The 17,340-nt window shown below is 38.5% G+C and overlaps 1 protein-coding gene across 1 annotated transcript in view; it reads right to left on the reverse strand.

Annotated features, from left to right (window-relative positions):
* The window catches only part of LOC140310036 (GDNF family receptor alpha-2-like), a 60,650-nt gene that overhangs the window by 15,069 nt on the left and 28,241 nt on the right, over positions 1 to 17,340 (reverse strand). Inside the window, exon 4 of the mRNA XM_072388160.1 lies at positions 8,831 to 9,209. Coding sequence (XP_072244261.1) covers positions 8,831 to 9,209 — 379 coding nt within the window. The remainder of the gene's footprint in view (positions 1 to 8,830; positions 9,210 to 17,340) is intronic.

The following is a 17,340-nucleotide window of genomic DNA, read 5'->3' on the forward strand; positions in this document are numbered from 1 at the left end:
GCCCCCACAGAGGTAGACTTCTTTCAACCAACCTGACACTTTAAACACAGTCATTCGGGTGAGCGCTGAGTGCCTGTCCATCCAGCCTGGCAGTAATAGAAAACTAATGGCTTTTTATAAAGATTCTTATTCCTATCACTTGCCCATGACAAACAATGTGACTTAAATCAGATGAATGTCGGTCTTAGAAACCACTTCCTCATGACGGAAGAGAAGCAGGAAAAATATTGTTATCAGCCTCCATTTAAAAACAGTTCATTGAGATCCTCTATCTGAGTCTTCTCCTCTGTGATCTTCCTACATTGTGAGTTCTTCTACAGATGATAATTTCTGTTAAATGTGAAATTGCAGCTGCCCTCTTTTATCACTTCCTTCAGTCTTCAGCCTTAAAAGACCATATCTCTAACTCATCTACAGTAGGCATAACGATAACTCTGAAACAATAGCTGCCATCATTATGGCAGATGAGTGCAGCAAATGAGAGACACAACAACCCCCCCCAATGTCCCAAAAGCTATTACAAAAAACCTTCTAGCACAGCAATGACCTTGTGAAGTGCTATGAGCATTTTTCCACGAACAACCTTCATTGTCGTTTGCTTGTGTTCCCTGGACCTGCATTTCTGCTGATGACCCTAGGACAGCTTCTCTGCTGCTCTGGTCAGAGGTGATCATCTGTCTTACCCACAGCTTTTTCCTTTTAAATGTGTCAGAGCATTACTGTACTCATTGGGATTCCCAGTCGATACTCTTAAAGGGCAGTGTGGACAGATGGCATTCTGTCAAAAAACAAGACGCTTTAGCTTCAGTCACATGGCACCACCTTTTACCCCCTTACACAGCGAAGAACTGAAACCAACAATAGCTGGTGACACAGCCTGCACTTTGCTATTGATGTGAAAATCCAAAATAAAAAACAAGCAGCAACTTGCACTTTCATCTCACTGAGCTAGTTTTTCTTTCATTTTGAAAGAAATATTTTTCAGTGATCCTTGTTTGATGTAAAAAGATTCAGTGAACTGTCAAACTTTATGCTTTGATTCATGTCTTGTCTCGTCATTTCCTGTTTTATTTTGAAATATTAACTTCCCTCTCTTTTCAGGTACCTTTCCTTTCCTCCTGTGTCAAGTGTCTGATTGTCTTCCCTGATTCCCAAAGTGTTTCCACCTCTTCCCCATGGCTCCTCATGTGCTCAAATAGTCTGCGTCTCCCTTGTCTTGTGCCAGTGTGATGCCTCCTGTCATGAGCCTCACTCTATTGTCTTTGTCCACAGAGAGCCACAGCCACAGAATCCTCAAGCCTGCAGTTCAGTGATCCTCCTGCAGAGCAGTATCCTTTTGTTTTGATAATTTATTCTTTACCTCTAGCTTAAAACCACGGTAAGTTTCATAGTCGGTTTTGTTCCTCCGTTTTTGGAGCGATTTTGATTTGTAATCTTTTCATAGTCACCTCCGTTAGAGGAGCGTTACGTTCAGTTTCAGATTAATGTTTTATAATTCCTCCTCTAGTGGAGTGATTTTGTGTTTAAGTTTTAGAAGATCTTGTCATGCCTCCGTTAAAGGAGTGGTTATAGTTAATGGTTAAAGTTTCATAGTGCCTCTGTTTAAGAGTGAGCTTGTTTTGTTTAAGTCCGCCTCAATAGGAGAGCGTGAGAGTTTATTTGCAATCTTTCATAGCCTTTTTGTTTTCCTCCTGGCGTGGAGAGAGTTTTTGTTTTGGATAACTTAACTTGCTTGGCCGGGGAGGCCGACAAGTTTGTCTGGTGGAGGACCGCTGGTTCCGTCCTGGACATGTTCCAGGCGGGGCTGGTTCCGGCGGCCCCTGTACTCCAGGAAGTCTGGGAGTTTTCAAAAAAAAAAAAAAACAGCACGAGGCTCTGGTGGACATATGGGGAGCAGACTCGACCGTGGGATCGGTCTCACTCCAGGAGACTTTCACCTCTCTTTTTACCTCCCCAGTTTCTCCTTCGGTTTTCCTCCTGGCGTGGAGAGAGTTTTTGTTTTGGATAACTTTCATAGCTGCACCCTCCTCAACCATTGTTACTGAGGAGAGTAACTATTAAACATGATATTAAACCTGCTGTTTAATATCAATAAACTTTCTTGTCTTTGAAACGACCCTGCATTTGTGTCCTGTGGCCCTGACATGAACATCTAGAAGATATAATTGAGATGAATGCTAAAGGGCTTTATGGCCAGTTTGGTCAAGGCTGAGTAGTGTATTCAAGGTTATCTAGAGGTTTCTAAATACTATCTGCATAAGACAAGCAGATATCAGCTAGGAAAAATGTAAACCTTAAACGAATCAATAATATTTTTAGAAAAAATAAGAAATTTGCTCAAGATTTTAAACTGTTCAGTGTTTAAATCTAAATCACATTAGAATAAAAAAAATGGTGCAAAGTTTACTTTCATTGGGACATTGTAAGCACATTGAAAATCTTCAGAGTAAGAATAATATGAAATGAAGGAGGCCCCAACTGACACATTCATAAGCACACATCTACCATTCCGTAGACAAGTCTCAGGGCCTTTTGATAATGTTTGCATTAATAATATATACAGGTCCATTGAAAAAGGAGATGGTAAAGTAAAGGATAAGGCCTAGTCAGTAATGACTGAAGTTTTCCGTTATGCTGCATCCCCTTAGAGATTATTGTTAGGAAAGAAAATGGGCATATACTAATCCATCTGTTGGAATTAAATGCGCAACCCTTTCCAACACATGCCCCATCCTTCTCAGTACCTCTCATGCACTCTTCCTCTTTTTTTTCCTTTCACCACTTTTGCTGCTCTCATGTGTAGCCAGCAAGCTAAGCACGTCTCTGCTGAAGCCAATGTCTGATTAAAGCCACACACTGCAGCAAACTGTACTATGTATGAGGAAAAGGTCATCAATTGATACATGCTTTGCTTGCAAAATCAGAGCTTAACACTATGAGAAAAGACACACTTTGATAGCTTGTAATGTAACCAGTGAAAAAGAAACTGTCCTGGTGCTGCCTCGAGCAGTCCTTTAAAGGTGACTAAGGAAAATCTCCTTTTTGCACAGACACCTCTCTCATTTTGAGGACCATTTTGAGTCTTGAGACCCTGAGAATGGGAACAACTGCATAGAAAGATAGTTTGACCACAGTTTGACCTTAATTCTTTTACATGGTGTTTGTGAGTTAAGTAATGGTTTTAACTCCAAAAAGGGAGTTGGAATTAAGTTTAAATCTGCCCTTATGCATAAATGTTCTTAAATCAATAACGGATCAAATTATGATAGGATTAAGTGAGACTTCACATCCTTTTTCCATAGTTTTATCCTATGTGCCATTGGAAAGCTGGTTTGATAAACACTCAGATTGATTTTGATAAAGGTTGGCAAGTTGGGAACCGACTGATTAGCTAGTTCAGTCAACACTGGATCAATAACTTTGAGCGTGTGAGTAATAAAGAAAATAAATTAAGGTAAAATAAATAAAAATGATGAAACTACAATTCTAATAATCAACCATAGCACTAGATAAATAAAGAGCAGGGCTGGCACATTAATCTGGTGTTGCTTAGGAATATGAACGAGAGCCATTGCAGACCATAACATTTATCTACAAAAACAAGGGTGCAGAAAGTACTCCGCCAGTTAACGCGATTACATTTTATTCAAGGTCGTCCACCCATTCATCATTTGCCTAATTGGAATTTTCCCTAAAGAGCTGATAAAGCTAGAATCCTATTGGAATCACTCATTGTGTTTATATACTGAAAGTATATTCATCTGGCTTTAAAATTATGGAGAAAAAAATGCAGGTGAACACAACTGAAGATGAGGATATGGATCAAGCAGAATATATGTGGCCCTTTTGTCTGACTGTAAAGTCAAAACCGACCAAGGCATGATTGAGGTGATTTGCAGTTTAACTGGCCTGTGGAGTAAAACTGATTGTACATCTTCATATGTCTATTCAGTTGTAAAAAAAATCTTGCTCAACAGAATTAATTGTTGTATTTCAATGTGTATAAATATTTTAACATGAAATTATATAAAACATACGAATGACAAATACAATTCAAAATATAAGTTTATGGGTTTAAATTCATGAAAAGAATAGCAGCGTGATCATTCTGTGTAGGGTGTAAATCAGAGGAGGAAACTGTGTTGAAACTGTGGTTGATTCTTGTACTAAAACATGTTTATATAGACATTTACTTTAATGCTCTGTATTACAACTAACAGGAAATACACAACATTACAACAGCAGCATTTTCATCAGTGTTATGTTATTGAGCAGAGATTTAACTATAAGTTCTAACCTTATTGTTGTTGTCCCTGCCTGCAAGATGAACAGTTAGCCACGCCAGACTAACAAGGAAATTAGTTCGTCACAGCTTTTGCAAAAAATCTTGGATAATTGCAGCATTTCAAAATGTTCTCTAATATTTTGCAAAACATGGCCCTATGATTAATACGATGCAGTCATGTTGCACATGCTTTGATTTGACACATGCGCCACACAAATCCTCCAAAAAGGTAAATACTGTTGTAAAAAATGAAAGTACCATTTGGTACAAGAACATTTTGTTTGTTTCTTTTTATGAGCATGTTTTTTCATCACATATATCATAGCCAAAATTGCCAGATTCTCTAGTGATGCTTTTAAAACTCATACATACTGGACAGCTATGTGCATATATGGATTCAGTGCGTAATTTACAAAATAAGCTCGAGTTATACACTCATATCTCTTGTGTCACCATTTCTATACACAATAAAGTAGTTCATTTCCCAAGAAATCTACACTCAAATCTTTTTTGCTCATTAATTGTGCTGTGTTTCGTAGAGCAATGACCGTAATGTATGTGAGAACTGGAGATGGAAGCAGAATTAGAGGCCTGGGAATACTTTAAGGGTCCTCACAAATGAAAGAAAAAACGTGTTTCCGTGAGAGAGTATGTGAAAGAAAAAAAGGGGAGAAACTGATGATAAAAGTGCAGCAGCATCCTGATTTCTTTCTGCTTCATCTCAGAAGCTAGAGTAATGTCATCTGGGCCAGTCATTCTCCCTACACGGTTCCCCCTCAGCGGGGACTTGAGATGTCAGATACAGCAGAGCAGACCGTTGATTTAGGGCAGTCTGTGTGTGTCTGCTTGTGTGTACATGTGCATGTGAAAAGACAGAAAGTAATACTCAGTAAGTTTTCTGTAAGCAACAGCAGCCTGATACAGAATCTCCCAAACTGGGTCAGGTTGCCTGTACAGTGATCGATTGTCTCTCAGCTGCCCACTTTAAAACCAGTGGTCAAAGAACTCAATCAAAGAGCACCCAGTGAGCCTGGTGAGCAGGAAAATGAATCAAAGATAGAAGTGTTGCATTGATCCTTCAAACAATCAATTCACCACATGTTCAAATACAGATCAGTGCTCTTTGGGTTCAACAGGCATGTGTTCTATGAACTGATATGGGAGAGGATGGAGAGTTTCTCTGCTTACAGCCACACAAACACACTACATAACCCAAAAACAGCACACCCACATAGACTATATTGTCACTCTGTGGACTCAGCAGTCCCAAATGAATAGATATTGGATCCAATGGAAGAATTTTGACAATACCGAGTTGGAAAGCAATGAGAAAAAAAGAGAAAGTGAGGGAAGAAGAACAGTATTAAACAGCTATGCTTGTTTGCGCAGGATTATGGAAGGTACCCGTGTAATAACTGCAGCAGAGGAACATACAGCCAGGTGTAAGAAAAAAGAACTGCTCCATTTAATACTTATCCTCCATCCATCTACATCTCCACAGTATATTAACAATCACCTACAGACCAGAAAGAGATCAGGAAGAGAGTGAAATTTTTAGTGCAATATGCCACCAAGCCAATGCCAAATTACACAATTGACATCCTTTCAATTTTTTTTCTCCTTTTTCTATTTTAATTATAGGTCTGGGCTCCACCTGGAACAATCTAAACAGCCTCCAAAGGTAAAATCATAGCCAATTTGGCATCCAACATGCTCAGGCTAAAATAAACTATTTTTTATTAGTTCAGTGGCTCAAACAGCTGCTCTACTAGTCTAAAATTAATCAAAAGTAAGTGGGCACCCATTTTTAAATCTGTGTTGATTGGGCATATTTTGAGCTGTGATACCTTCACAAGCGTGTGTTGAAAGAAACTATGAACGTCCTCGAGATGGTCTCTGGAGTCTGCTGCAGAGATGCGTAGCTGTGTGACCACACCACTGACCTCCGACCTGCTGCAGTAACTTTAAGGCTCAGATTGATTCTGTGGACCCTCTCTCTTCTCACCAGCCTCTCTTTATCTCGTCCTCCCTTTCTCTTACCAATTTCCCCTCTTCTCTTGATTCATCCCTTGTACTGTAAATGGAATGGGTTTGAGCAAGCTGTGTATCTTCCTTTTGTAGTTAAACAGATGTCTCCAGGGAAAAACAGTCCTGTCGTTAAACGATCCTCCCCTTGCTCTTACCAACACATCTGTCACAGGGGAGAATGCAGCCAAGAAAAGTATTCTCTGGTGTACTGAAATGTGATGAGATTTAAATTCTAAGATTTTTATACTGTCTTTGTCATCAAATTTATAGAAATCAAACCTTAATATGTGGACATTTTAAATACTTCTTGTACATAAAACTGAAAAAGGCAGAACAACTACAGAATATTATCTGTCAGTGGATGAAATATTACAATTTATCAGATCAAACAAATCTTATGGATAATAAGAAAAAAATTCTCAGAGCATCGTTGATGCGGACACATCATGGCAGAATAAAATTATAGGCAAAGAACTGACCAATGACATCTCATAAATGGTTATGATATTCTCTCGCATATCAGTACTTATTTTTTTCCGGAAAATGTACAAAAATGACCGGAATTATATTCAAGCTAAAAGTGGTTGCATGAGTGTGTGTGCAAGCGCCTGAGTGTTTCCTGAATGGTTGTTGGTCTGTTGCACAGGCCAACATGTGTCCATACAGTATGAGTGGGTACAAACTCATCGAGCTGTTGACCTCATAGGGGCATTACGCAGCCACAGATAATGAGCTCTAACGTTCTGTTTCATCTTTCTCAATAAGGAGGTGCACAGCAGACACCTGAGGGACTACAGGTCAAAGAAAGCAACTCAGTCTGAAAAGAGATAACACAATGCAGGCAAACAGGTAATTATCGAGACAATCATAAATTGGAGGAGAGCTGATAGAGTTTCATTACTTTAGCAGTGTGGAGGTTGGATTTAGTGTTGGTGGAGAAGAGTTATATTTTTGCAGTTAAGACTCAGACTTGCAGGCTTCTATGAAAAAAGGAAGTAAGTGAACTAATGGATAAAAACCATCAACAAATGTGCATCATTCATAAGACTATGAAGTGTGACTATGAGTGTGAATAATTTTTGTCATGTGTTTTCACATGTTTTTAGATACCATGTGCAAAATCACCCATCAGTGGTTTGGCTGGGGATTTCTGCTATGAATCTGCAAAACACATCCTACAGTCTCAGAAAAGAAAAGGTCCAGCAACTTGCTCCATATCAGAGGAACCAAGCTTGACTATTTGCCCGGTGGGAGTTGTATAGCTATTTTGCATGAGCTTTGAGGAATTGATGAAATGGAAAGATGTGACAAGCTACAATGACCTCTAACCTCCAGGAGCACCTAGCCAACATTTCCTTGTAGCTTGCGCCAGCTTCCCATTCCATTGCGGATGGCGATATGGAATAGATTATCATAGTCATCGATCCTAATTCACTAAATACAGACGAAGGTGTAGTCATACCCAAGCCATTTTAAGATCAGTTTTTTCTATTGTTTTGGTAGAAATTAGTTGAGATATAGATACGTGCACACACACACACACACACACACACACAAATGCTTTTCAAAATAAACATTCTCAGATTTTGAAGCAGTTACAGCAAGAAAGGTACCTGGAGGGTGCTATCATCAAATTCCATATCTTTGGCTGATTGGCTGCTACTTGGTGCATTAGGCCTCCATATGTTGTCAAAACCCATAATTAACTGTCAGTGACCTGCAGCATCTGTCACACTGGCAAAATGAAAAAGTAGCCTAAAGTTTCCCCTTTTGTTAATTCTCACATCATGATTATTATTTTTTGAAGGGAGCTTTCAAGGGCCATACACTTCGTTGAACTCCATTAGTCTCAAAAATGAGCTTTTAAATGCTTGAAATTATTCAAATGTCCCACATGTTTATGCTATTAGACTAATGACTGCAAAAGATATCTCCTTCAACCAACTGGTTGTGAAGCATTGTCAGATATGCAATATGTTTTCTGGGAGTAAAAAGATCTGGACGGCTGATTTGGCTACAACCACTGCATTTCACCTGCTCTTAGCAGCACTTACACAAGGAAACATGTCACGGCTGGGTGGGTGTGAATTGAATTTGGCCGCTTAAATCCAATAGGGGCACCATGCAGCCAAAGTGATCCACTAATGTTTTGTTCAGCCTAATTGAGCGTTGTCCCTTCAACTTAGCCTCACATCTTCATTCTACATCTAATAGCCACAGCTTCCCTAAAAGTCTAATTGCTCTGCTGGCAAAGTTACAACAGAGAAATCTAAAACTTTTGCATGGCATGAGATGGAGGAAATCGCAATCATATGAGATACTCATGAATTCAGTTATCTTTTTTTTTTTTCATTTTCCATCAATGCAAGCTGAAAATTAATCAGCTGACTTTGGTGGTGCCTTGTCTTATAGCACAAGAATTTGTCAATCAAACCAACAAACAAATTAGCAGAACAAAATGAACAAAAACAGATATACAAAAAAGAAAAAACACTCAGAGAGATTCTTTCTCTTCACCTGCAGAGAGAGTCCAGCCGACAGACCCTATGTAGCTCCAAACAGTTGGGCTTCTCCTTATCCCTGTAAGAACAATCAGGCACTATTGTCTGCCTGCGTCTCTCAGCACATCCCTCAGTCTGGCAGGGGCAGAAGAGCAGCTGGTGGCTGAACTCAGTAGGCACACGATCCAGGAATGCCCTCAGTGACTTGTGGCAGCGCTTCTTGTTGCAGCTCTCTCCTTTGATGGGGTCCTCCTTGCTGCAGGTGGCAATGTAGTTGGAACGTTGCTTCTTGCACATGCCATTGAGGTTGCAAGCTTTGGCTGCATCAAGGCAAGGGTTGCAGTTCTTTTCAGCATCAGGACACTGGAAGCCTTTTGGAGCCACAGTAAGCATCCCTAACAGTAAATACACAAAAAAGATGGAGGAGAACATGTGACTTTTAAAGAATTGAATAGTTCCTGGCAATTATCTGATTCATGTCTATAGTTTGGTTTACAGTAAGAGGAACAAGGTTAAAGGTGCTTTTTACAGAAAAAATCCAAGATATTAAGAAATGCCTATGTCCTGGGAAGCTAAAATATACAACAGGAAGCAGTAGCCAGTGTAGAATTCAATGAAGAGCACAGCAATAAGAAAATATTACCTTTTAACACCACCCTATTCCACAAAGAAACTGCGTTCAGCTGCAAAGATATGAATTGACAGAAAAAGAGACCAAAAACTAGTACAAATCCTGATATTGCTTTTGATCACTTAGGACAGCTTTTGGGCAGTAAAGGACAGAAGAAGAACCTGCACCTTTTCTTCTGAACTAGTAAGTAAAAAAACTTGAATCATTAACATTGTGGATGTAGCTTATGCTGTAGCTGTAACTTCTCTCAACTGAGTCCGCATTGCCAGTTTGTTGATTGTAAGTATACATTGTTTTGCTTAGTTGGCTGTTTTTTTAATTATCAGAGGAATAGTGGTGGCTTAACATGGACATCTGTTTTGTGCCGATAAGCCAGGACACATAAGTGAAAAGAGCAACGGTGTTGATACTTTTTCTACTATGTTAGTGCTAAAAACCAAGCTAATCATATAATGTGAACTGCACACAGTTAGCCGTGTTATCGATTTGTGACCAGCCTGGACAGTGTCTGCAGTAAGGTCAAATTTGCATATGCTATGTGGTTACTCATTGGCTATTTCATGTCATTATGATGCTTTTTTACAGTTAAGAGAAAAAGTCAGTGGTGAATTGTCAGGCAACATTAATTTATTTTTTCCCTCTTGTTCAGTGGACTAAAAATACACACAAAAAAGCAATCAGGAGTTTTTAATATATATTTTCAAAAGCCTTGAAAAGGAAACGTACACCTTGTTTGGTAAAACTTTACCCCTTTGTGGTGATGATTTTTGGAGATCAAAGTTGAAAGCTCCACCTTTGACATTAAGAAAAGCCTACAACTGTGAATAAAGAAACTGAGTCTCATGTTCAGGCAAACATTACTAAAGCACTCCAATAGCATTTACAGACTGCAAAAAGTTCTACCATGACATGAGAGTAGAAAAGTTTTACACAGTAAAACAGCTGCACATATTTAGCAGAAGATGTACGCTGACTGTGATCCTCTCACCAATGCATTCATTATCACCATACTTACAATTTGCCAATTATATGAATTATCCAGATTTCCTCATGATGATGAGAAATGTAAAATTGCATCAATACAAAGCACAACTGTTAAACACAACAGGAATAAATTGTGTATAAACAACATTTCAAGGAGATGGTTCTGTAATACTGAAGCAACCATAACCTAGATCAATCATAATCTCTTCACTGAGTCTCTGCTTCGACAAAAATCAATCTGTTAGGAATTAGAATGGCGGCAAAGTTCTATAAACAAATAAAACAATAATATCTGACTCTCTGATGGAGACTCTTCAATATCATCAATGCTTCTCTGTTTCAGGCAACAGTAAACCAACAGAGGAATGCCTGAAGCTAGGCCCATCCACTCTAACTGAATGAGTGATTCAGTCGGTTTCAGACCTCGAGCTAAATATGAATTAATTAAACTAGGATTTCAAATTGGATGTTAATAAATCATTTGTTTCCAGGTAATAGAAATATTTGATTTTAATTATATTAGTTAATTGTGGCTTTGTCACTCCAAGTTCCAAGTTCCAATGTATGTCATTTTCAATTAGATGTTTTTGTTTTTTGACTTATAAAGAAGTAAGCAAGACATCTTTTTTCATCTCTCATTAGTTTAACGGAAACAACGTACACAGAGGACAGGAAGAATATTAAGCATCTTCCTGTGATTTCTTGTCAGTGTCAAACAACACAAAATGTAGCTACATCTGTTAAAAACATGCTATGGTTCAGGACACATTTATTACTGTATGACCCATTTATTACTTGGTTCCAGCACAAGATCATCTTCCTTAATTTTATCTTAAGTTTGTAATTACCTCCCAGGCTGCATAACGGAATATGTTATTAAATAAATTTGGGTGTTCATAGATACTGCAGAGCTCCCATAAAAAAACATATTTTTCCTGAAATATTTTAGTAATAAGGTTCATGTTCACTGATGGAACCCCTCTCTTATATTCATGCTATATTAGAGAAGTTAACCTCCCTCCCCTGTAGATAATGATATTTCAGAGGTCGTGGCAGCATGGTGACACTCAGAGAGATTCATCTCTTATTCAACAGAACCAATCTCCCCCTGTGTCTATCAGACAGCCTGGAGCAGGAAAAAGACCATCTATTTTAGAGAGGTGTGCTAGAGACGCTGTATTGTTTCCAAGTGGTACATTTCACATTATCAATCCTAGAAATGGGGATTTGAGCACATCAAATCCCAGCACAGGGAAAAAATTACCCCCCCCCAAATGAATAGTTTTGTGGTTTCGGATCACGTCAGGTAAAACAAAACTCACAGCCCCTGAAGTATAACAGAATATCAGCAGTTCATCACAGTGAAAAGAAGTCACACTTAAACTAGCTTCCTTCTCCCCAGTGCTTCCATTATATGTATCAAAGTTAATGTTGCTGGTGTGCTGATAAACAGCCAGGGTGTGAAGAGAAATGTCCTTAGTTCAACAGATGTAGGTGTTCAGAATGCTATTGTCTTTTACAATGTTTGTCACAAGCCACCAGGAGAACTCTTTACATTACCATGACTCTTATAAGACATCATTAAATCATCTAGACATTTATTTTCTCTGCTTGCACTCTCCAAGGGGTAAGGAGAAACTGCACAGCAGATGTCTCGAAGCCTAATATCTTCAGTCTTGTTAGTGTAAGTGACAGAGAAGCTAGACATAATTGTGTGCACATCCTTTAGTTTTGTGACATTAGCAAACATGGAACTTTTTTGACAGAATATCAGACAATTAGCCAGCCTTGTAAAGCAGAAGTAACTTGGTCTGTGATTACTGATCCATAATAACAACAAGAACTGAAAATAGAGATGACTTTAGCACTGGCCATGCTTAAGCCAAAGTTTTATTAAACTGGGCCGAGCTCAGAGCAGGCTTTAAGCGGGACAGTAGAGTCCAGCTGGAGGAGACGTTAGCAGGGCGACTGTCCAGTGGTTGAGGCTACATTGATGGATTGCAGCTTCTAAATCTCCCCTGGCCATCTGCAGGCTCTAATCTGGGCCACTGGGGGGGTCTGGGATGAAAAGAAAATAGGAGTATGAGGTTCTACGATTTATCTGACCAAGCTGGGCTGTAGCTGCTTTAGAGGCTGCAGCAATGGACTTGTTTTTACTACCTTTGATTGGGAAGCTGAGATTGAATTTGGTGCTCAACCCAAAAAGATGTCCTGGGGCGAACCTAAGACACAAAGCCCACTTGATGGCTCTGACGTACTTACACACAAACAGGATACTAGCAAAAGCAGGAGGAGAACAGTAAAGAGTTAAAGAGGTGGAGATGGGAGGGGAAATGTTCCATATTGTGTTACAGAGCAGTAATTGATTTTCCAAGTGCATCACAATACAGGTTTTCAACAAACACATTCTGCTATAATATGCGAAGTAAGCACTTGATAAGCTAATTATATGAGACATATAAGAATGGAAAAAGCTTTAGGAGAGGAAAGAAGACTTAAGCAGTTGATTACAGCGGCTGATCATGACAGATAGATGAAATCAGAGGAAACAGATAAACAGATTGAACAGCCACTTACACAGACATGCTGGAGAGCTTTCAATTAATCGAGACTAATTCAGGAAAGATGCATGTCCCATGCACGGGATAATTAACCCAACCCATCAGCACTGAAATCAACAGCTCTCAGCATCACAATTGTCTTCAAAAATCTATTAAGTTACCTTGGTGGCTGCTGCACTTATGTATAAATACCGAGATGAGTGGGAGGATGGATTGATTGACTATCAGATGCTATACACACGATCAATGTGCAGAACAAGTCATAAAAAATTAATTTTTCCTCCATTATGTTGGCAGAGTAGACTAAGAGACAGATTGCAAAACCCTTCCACTTCATGTAATGTTTACATAGACCTAAAATGATGATGTGCAGGCAGGTTGGGCAGTAGCAAAGTGACAAAACACCTTCAGTTTCAACTTTCAACCAGAATGTCCAGAATGTTTTTTTTTTTTTTTGGTGGGGGGTTGTTCCTATTTTTTGCCTTTGCACAGAAGCAGTTCTGGTGTCACCAATGCCTGGGGTGGGACTCATCGCTTTCCATGCTCCGTAATTTAAACACATTTGGTGCTTTTACTACATACGATGAATTATTCAATAAAATATGGAATTATTTGATACCAGTTTGATTATTTTAGTAGTTTCAGAAAGGAATTTATTCACCAATGTATTTCTAATTTATAAATGCACAGCAAATAGCCCAATCCAATAAAAAACTTGTGATTGTTGGACCTTAGAATACAAGTTTCACTTACAAAATTGGTTAAAATTAGGGTCCTAGGGCTCAGTAGAAAACAAAAAATTAAAAAACATTTTCAGTATCAAGCAAAGCTTTAGCACTTTCTAAGTTCCTATAAAAATTATATAAAAATGAGGTTTCACCTTGTGGACACTGATGATAATGTAGTGAAAATGTTCCTTCTGGACATATAGCAAACACGAGGACAGAAATATGTAGACAGGAAGGAATAAACAACACTAAAAAGAAGCAGGTAGATACACCTATAAGGAGACAGATGGAGAAACAAACTGAATATCTGTCTTCCAATGAGAAAAAAAATGTGCACAAGAAAGGCAGAGAGAACGAGAGGTCAATAGAGCTTTTGAGTATGGAAGGAAGCAAATAAACCAGTCATGCATTGTGTATCAGGATTTGGATGTTTTTTTTTTCCTGAACAGCAAGAGATCCTCTTTTCCAAGTAATTGTGTTCCATCAGCCTAATTTGAACTCTGCATTTCATATATCATTCCATACCCAAGGGACGAAGCACTGCAGAGGGGAGTTCAGCTCAGGTTAGGAAGTGACTTCTCACTCCAGGAATGTTCTCAGTAATTAGGAAAAGTGCCAAAGTTTGAATTTAATACAGCCCTGGGTGAGCATGTGAGAGCTTGTTAGAAAAGTCTTTAGTCTGGACCCTGAGGAACATGTCAAGCATTTCTGTGTCAAAGGGCTCATCAGTCTTTAGCTCTGTACTCTGTGTCGCAGTGGGGGTTTCCAGGGAAGAGAAAGAGAGTGCGTTGAATGTACAACATTATCCTCCAAGCCCTACGAAGTGAGTTATATATGAGGATTTCATAAGAGGCAGACCAGCAGAGATCGTAAAATCAGCTACATTATACCCCTGAACATGAAAATAATGCTGCAAAATGAACCAGAATGAGATCGAGGGATACTAAGTGGTCATGAAAATTATGAGAGAAGACTATCAAGAGAAAAATGCAGAGGTAGGAAATGGGCATCTTTAGGAGTCTTAAATCATTATCAATACAGTTCTATGAACTTGAACTCCTTATAAGCAAATATCTCTCTTGAGCAGTTCCAAGCTTGATCATCTTCAGTGACCCTCTTTGTCTAGTTCCCCCATCACTGGTAATAATGCAGAATGAATTGAAGCAGTCTAACAAGACATGCATTTTTAAGTCTGCCTGCCCAATACTATATCAGTGAACTGCTTCCTTGTTAATTAGCAGCATAAAAGTAGGGAATTATAATGCACTAACAAACTGAGACAACAAACGTGGTCTGATGTTTAATTTAAACTTCTTTGAGAAATGCTGACTATTACAAAGAGCACTGGAACAAGTCTCATTACTGATCCACAGAGAGACAAGCTCCAGCTTTACTGAGGGAAAACTGATTAGAAAACTCAGCATAATGAAGTATATGAACAAAGTATTATAATGCACACAGGCACGGCTGCAGGCATACACAAAACTTCAAATAATGTACATGCAAGGACACACTTAGACTCCAAAGTAGCAAAAGGCCCAGTTGTAGACATGCGAGAAACAAAAAAGATCTTAATGTTTGTTTAAGTGATTGTAATTGTTATGAGGACAGGGTGGAAAATGTCAAACATTTCCACAGCATGCTGAGCAGGGCTGTTGCACTGTTCCATTTTCCTTAGCAGTAGCAGCTTTCTGAGCTTAATTGGATGGTGGACAGAGCTGATAGGTGAGAGGCTTAGTGTGGAGAGTAACAGGGTCTAACCAAAGGATGTTAAATCTAATTCCAGGAGGGATACTTGAATACAGGATTATTTGCTGCCCTCTGCTCCTAATAAGTTGATTAGCTCAGAGTTTGATCAAGAGAACAGAGCGTATTACACAGAGAGCATGTTCACTGTTACAGTCAATGATATATGTGCATCCTGTATCTAATATGTCATTCATTTGGCCTTTGACAGGGTGAATTGTGGAAGAATTATCCTCCCTCTGATCATTCATCCAATTACAAGTTTTGATCTGAAAATATTTGCTGATTATTTCTTTCCAGTACACTTAATTAACCCAGTATTTTAAGTTTTTGGAGTTTTAAACTGTCAGAAAATAAAAGCAACGTAAAGGTGATGTCATCACATTGCTTGTAAGACCTTTTTATCAATTATCAGGAGCATTTTTACCCATCTATTATTCTATTAATTTTTTGGTGCCAACCATAGCATGTATCAATTTATCATGAGTCTAATCTAAAGATGAACACTCAGTGCTGAAAAAGTCTTTAAAATAACAGCTGTTGGTTGCAGCTATCCAAGGATTTTGGGATTGTCAAAAAATGTATTCAGCTCATTCAGTTTCTTAACTCCCTTTATCCTTTAGATACATCCATTTAGTTTAGAACAGCAGCAATATTACCTGTTTCAAATTTAAGCTAGTAGAATAAACATTTTGTTTCTTCTAATCAAAACAAGGCTACGTTGCACACTCAAAAATTGTCTAATGATTGTGATAAAAATATTTTCATTTTTTACCATGATATTGTAAGTCAAATGTTTCCTGTACTACAACAAATCAGATACTTAATCTATTTTCACAGAGTGAAAGAAGAACAAGTAAAAAAAATCCAAAATAAGAGTGAATTGCTCTGACAGCATTTGATTCCATCATGGATCAAACCAGACTAAGATTGCTGAGTTTATGAAGTTCATGTTGCACGTTTTTTTTTTCAGTAGAGCTGCTAAAGCTTGGATGGTGACAAAGAAAAACAGAGGAAAGAAGACTTAAGACTAATTACATGATCATAGAAACAATTCCTATAATCCTAATATGTTGATGATTATGCCATTCTTATAACTTATTTTCTCTGGATGTTTCTTTGTATCTTATTCACTTTGATGTATATATAAAGCATAACATTTCCATCACTTGATGTTCACAGTGTACTGCTGAAATAAGAATTATTGCATCTTTTTATAGGTTTTCACAGAAGAAAAAAAAAACTATGAAAACCTAAAACACATTAACATACTGCAGATAGAAATTTAGCATCAATAGTCTTGGATGTGGGTCAGGCTGAGTTTACTGGAGCTGTCACAAATAATCCCAGTTGAAAACATATTAGTTATCCACAGTATTATTACTTGATGATAACAAGGAGTCACTTCCACAGAGTACTGCTCTAATCACACGTCTGCTTCCCTATTTGAACCCTATCTAGCATCTCTATTAACTGGTTAACATCCATGATTTCTGCTCTGACACTGACAGCATGTAACATAGGCCACATAAATTAACAATGTCTGTCAAATGTGGAAAGGTATGTAGACATGTAGCATCACACTGTGTGACAGAAACCAAGTTGTGGGAGACTAACTAGAACCACCCAGGGACTAAATTAGTCAGAATCCATCTGACACTGAACCTGTTGGATTAGATGGGGAGCAAGACTGCTGTGGCTGCTCCTACAATGCCTAACTTAAGTCTCTGGTGTTGTGTCAGTTGGAAAGTTGTCCATTTAAAATAGTGACAGGGGTAAACTAAACACTTACCCTATGCTCTCAGAGGCTAATTCCTAAGAGGCAACATTTTTAAAAATAACTTGATCACTTAGCTCTATGCTTTGCAACAGTGCT

This window comes from Leuresthes tenuis, unplaced genomic scaffold (genome assembly GCF_036924035.1).
Source record: "Leuresthes tenuis unplaced genomic scaffold, fLeuTen1.0.hap1 SCAF_6, whole genome shotgun sequence".
NCBI classification, from domain to species: Eukaryota; Metazoa; Chordata; class Actinopteri; order Atheriniformes; family Atherinopsidae; genus Leuresthes; species Leuresthes tenuis.